The sequence below is a fragment of the Sinocyclocheilus grahami genome, unplaced genomic scaffold (genome assembly GCF_001515645.1).
Source record: "Sinocyclocheilus grahami isolate Dianchi unplaced genomic scaffold, SAMN03320097.WGS_v1.1 scaffold1621.1, whole genome shotgun sequence".
Lineage (NCBI taxonomy): Eukaryota > Metazoa > Chordata > Actinopteri > Cypriniformes > Cyprinidae > Sinocyclocheilus > Sinocyclocheilus grahami.
Genome location: NW_015506800.1, coordinates 215,451 through 220,329, shown reverse-complemented (window position 1 = coordinate 220,329; position 4,879 = coordinate 215,451). Strand labels below are relative to the sequence as shown.

Sequence of the window (4,879 nt, the reverse complement as noted above, 5' to 3'; positions counted from 1 at the left end):
ACAGACAGACAGACACACACAGACAGACAGACACACACAGACAGACAGACACACACAGACAGACAGACAGACACACACAGACAGACAGACAGACAGACACACACACAGACAGAGACACACACAGACAGACAGACAGAGACACACACACACACACATCTCTGCCATCAGTCACATCTTACTCGGCATGATGTGCAGAATTACATCAACATTATTCCGCAAAATGTGGGTAGGGAAAGTAATAAGCCCAGCCCATATTACTTGCTACAGAACATTCACTATTAAACGTCCAGGTAAGGAAGTCAATTCCTGCTATAAGCTGTCTGGCACTGCAGAAGAGGTTTATAAACTGGGTTTAAACATTCAACAGCGCAGAGATCCAGCAACTTACCCCACACGAGAAAATATCCTGGATGTAGATGATGTAGCACTGTGCAGCGTCGTCAGATTCATTCAGCTGCTCGTGAAGCCTAGAAACAGACACAGGTGCTTTCACCCAAACAGCAGCACTTTCACCAGCACACTCCTGAAGAAAACCACACTCACTTAGCCAGCTTCAGAAGAGCCATTCTCTCCACATCGCCGACCGAATACGCCCTCCAGTAACACTGCACCCATCAAAGCAGACCGTCATCAGCATTACAACACTCTCTCTGGAGGAGAATCAGGTTTCAGCGATGAACAGTCGCCGTTTTACCTTCTTGGCCTCCACTTGCTGAGACAGTTTCTCGTAACATTCCCCGAGAGCGACGAGCATGCGCGAGTCGTTCGGCCTGAAACGAGCACACAAACACTCAGCGTAAGGCGCACACACACACTGAATGATGCTGGAGACGTCTTCACCTCAGCTGATGAGCTTTCCTGTAGTAGTAGAGCGAGTAGAAGGGCATCTTGAGGATCTCGTAGGTCTGTCCGAGTCCGTACCAGGCCCGGTAGTCTCTTTTGTTCACTTCAATTGCATGCCTAAGACACAAGGACAAAAAATGTATTACATTTTTATTTATTTATTTAAATGTAATTATTAACATACTTTTTATTTAGAATTTTTTTATGAATAATTTTACATGAATAAATTATACATTTATAGTGAATAGGGTGGATGTCTCAAATAATAATTAAAGGAGATTTAAATTTAACTATTATAAAACAGAGTTCCGGTGCTTGATTCTGATTGGCTGAGCTGCGTTCGAAGCTGTTGTAAATGACGCTACAAAGTAATACACACCTTTGTTTACTTCTGTGTGTTGCTCGGCAGCTACTTTGTAGCAACCACAACTGTTTCTGAGGAGCTACATTGTTTTGAAGAATGCTTCGCGTCGTACCGAACAACGCCCCTTAGCTGTTATAAATTCACTGTAAACCACGGCTTCACGGGGCGCATTGCTTTCATTTAAAATTTACATTTTTGATTTAATTTTAGGAATAAAGACATACACCTCAGCACGAGAAGGCTGCTCTGTATTTCCAGTCACTCATGACTAATGTTACTTGTGCAATTCTATATAAAAAAAGATTTTTCTTTTTTTTATTAGTTTTAATTTTATATATATATATATATATATATATATACACACGCACACACACTACCGTTCAAAGCTTTGGGGTGGGTACATTTTTTTATGTTATTGAACATTTGTAACATTTCTTAAGCATTTATGTCAAAACGGTAATATTATCAGTATATATTTCCTAAATCAATAGACTTTTATTTCTCATTTCAGATGCTTATAAATGTATTTCTGTGATGCGCAGCTGTATTTTCAGCATCATTCCTCCAGTCTTCAGTGTCGCATGATCTTCAGAAATCAGTATAATATGCTGCTCTGCTGCTCGAGAAACATTTCTGATTATTATCAATGTTGAAAACAGTCGTGCTGCACAATATTTTTGAGGAAACGATAATGCAATGTGAATATTTGCGTCGCTTTTGGTGTGCACGCAGCGGTACAGAGTTGATTGAAATGTGATAAAAAGGCTGTGCAAAGGTTTAGGCACTCTTTCAGTCGTGTTGATTTGAATACCTGCAGTCACTTAATAATGCTGATTGTGACACAAAATTGATTTGATTGGCTCAGTGAACCTTCACTCTGCAAACACAGCAGCAAGCCATCATGAACAAGGTTTCTGGTGGCTTTCAGGTGCGCTGCTCCAGATGTACCTGTAGGCCTGGATGGCGGCGGAGGTGTTCTTCATCTCCATGTACTCGTGACCCATGAGGGTCCAGGCCCCCAGACAGCGTGGATTCAGCTTCAGAGCCCGCTGGAAATACAGAGCGGCCTTCTCGTGCTGAGACCGCAGACTGTAGTAGTTACCTGTGAGCGGACAACAAAACACTATTCATAATCGACTTCATGGTTCATGCTGATTGACTCCAAAGATAAATGATTACAGACCTCAACAAACTGGTTTTTCTAGATTTCGTACTACATCCCGGTTCAAGAAATCAATCATCTGCTTAACTGGAAGGCAGACTGCTTTGAGCACACCCACTTCATGGTAAAATTATTCAATAACATCCAACAGCCACCTTTCCATTCCTGCTTAACCCTCTGGGCCTCTTCAGTCAGAGCTGCGGTTTTTAATTTATAAATGTTTTGCTTCACTGGAACGGGACGACACTTGGTGATGTTTGTCGCATTAGCTAAGTGAACACACACAAAAAAACTTGGACACGATGCTAAAGGGTCGAAAAATTAAAAAGTAACACTTGGTGCCTCTGGAGTCAAAAATGGGTGTACAAAAAAATTGCTCATAAAAACTATAAATATTGCATAGTATCATAACATCCCCTCAAAATTCGAAATGATGAGCAAAAAATATTATTGAACAGAAATATATTACATTGATTTTCCTGAGAGAGAAAAAAAGTTACATTTCAAGGCTTCAGTCACTTTTGACCGCGAAGGTACCAAGTGTGAGCCAAAAATGTCCCGCGTGTGCAGAGATTACCCACAGTCCCGAGTCAGACGGACTCACCGATGACGCAGCACGTCTCCACGCGGTACTTATCGATCTCCACCAGATTGTGTGCCAGGTAACTGAGCTCCGGCTTCATGCTCTGCCAACAGACAAACACAGGATCTGAACAGAATATTACCTGGACTTCACTTTAATTTAATATCAGCAGATAATCTGTGTAATCTGACCCAGAAACCCATACGGTTCTGCAAGATCTCAGTCCAATCCTCCTTAAACCCAAAGATATTCCTTTGGCTGAGACCTATTCTTTGCTTGATTAATCAAACATTTACATTACTCTTCACATAACCAAAGCTAAAAATGGTTGAATTTCCTTTGTGTTAGTCTTTTCAGTCTGTCTTTGAGTGAAGGACAGATGCACAAGCTTCTGTATTGGCCATGTGTGTCCCTGGTTTCAACATCATAATAATAAATGGTTTTCTCGAGCAGCAGATCAGCATATTATACTGATTTCTGAAGATCATGTGACACTGAAGACTGGAGGAATGATGCTGAAAATACAGCTGCGCATCACAGAAATACATTACAGTTTAACAGAGATTCACATAGAAAACAGCTATTTTAAATAGTAACAATATTTCACAATATTACAGCTTTTGCTGTATTTCAAATTCTGATCAAATAAATGCAGGCTTGAGTAGCAGAAGAGAAAACATCTTACGGTTCAAAAGCGTTTGACTGCTAGTGTATTTTCTGCAGATATCCCTCACCTCGTATGTTATGGTAAGCCACGGCGATCTGGGAGATGATGTATGTGCTTTTGGCGAAGCCTGCTTCCATGAGGCTCTGGTATTTCTGCAGCGCCTCTTTGATCATCTGCAGCTCGGTGAACATGTGTGCCATGAAGAAATCCCTCACCCAGCACTCCGGCAGAGACAGGGACTTCAGCTGAGGAGCACACAACACACACACCAGCTTCTGCTTCAGCGTACATGCCACGAACCACACAGCACACGGTCGCTTTGGAAAAAGAAGTACCATTTCGATGTTGGTGATGAGATTGCAGAGCTCCAGCCAGGATCCCCAGTGCAGAGGCAGAGCATGTGTCGCCGCCACAAAGATCTCCACCGCCTCCTTCAGCAAATCCAGCTTCCGCAGAACCACCCCATAACTGGTGTCCAATCAGGATGATATTAACAAACAGCACCAGAACATCACCGTTTTCTACAACCAGTGGTAATCTCTGCTAATCAATCAGGACAGACCTGCACTCCGTTCCACTATCTGAGAACTAATCTGATACTTACAGATAGAGCCCAAACCCGTCCAGCTCTCCGGCGCTGTGTTTCTTGCTCAGCTCCACCCTGAGCTCTCGCAGGGCTTCGTTTCGGACCTGCCCCTTCTCCAGCGGACCTGCAACCAAACACATGCTGATGACGAGACCATCTCCGCCGGGGACACGGTTTCAGACGCTCAATCTTACCCAGGCTGTCCACGGTCTCGTCGTCTTTCTTCTTTTCGCCTGACTGAGAGAATAAAGAAGTACATTGCTTTGTTCACATTTCACCTCCGAAGAGACGGGGATCTAAAACATTCACATAAAAACAAGAGCGAAGCATCTCACTAGGTAGCGGGAATACATGTAGAGAAAATATGCTTTCTGACTGCGGCAGCCGCGGAGAAAATACGCAGCTCGATCATATTCCTTCAGCTCAAAGTATGATTTGGCCAGACACAGGGCATCCAAATCTCGGGCGTCCTCCTGGAAGAAAGAAGGCGGTCAGTGGTGCTACATGCATTTAACTAGTTCTTCACTGAGCGTGAGGGGCTTCAGGCCTCCAGACTGACCTCGGTGAGCTCCAGCGCTGCAGGGATCTCATTCAGAGGGAGTGGATCCAAAGAAAAAGCCAGTTCTGATGCCCTGGAACACAAACAACAGCTTCATTTGCATGCATACAGACAT

General features: G+C 43.3%; 1 protein-coding gene across 1 annotated transcript in view; it reads right to left on the bottom strand.

Annotated features, from left to right (window-relative positions):
• Positions 1 to 352: 352 nt before the first annotated feature.
• Positions 353 to 4,879, bottom strand: part of LOC107571608 (cell division cycle protein 23 homolog) — a 7,083-nt gene continuing 2,556 nt past the window's right edge. The window contains 9 exon segments of the mRNA XM_016257937.1: positions 353 to 467; positions 544 to 605; positions 695 to 770; positions 841 to 960; positions 2,156 to 2,309; positions 2,974 to 3,138; positions 3,687 to 3,864; positions 3,955 to 4,087; positions 4,224 to 4,329. Of these exon segments, the coding sequence (XP_016113423.1) occupies positions 353 to 467; positions 544 to 605; positions 695 to 770; positions 841 to 960; positions 2,156 to 2,309; positions 2,974 to 3,138; positions 3,687 to 3,864; positions 3,955 to 4,087; positions 4,224 to 4,329 (1,109 nt within the window).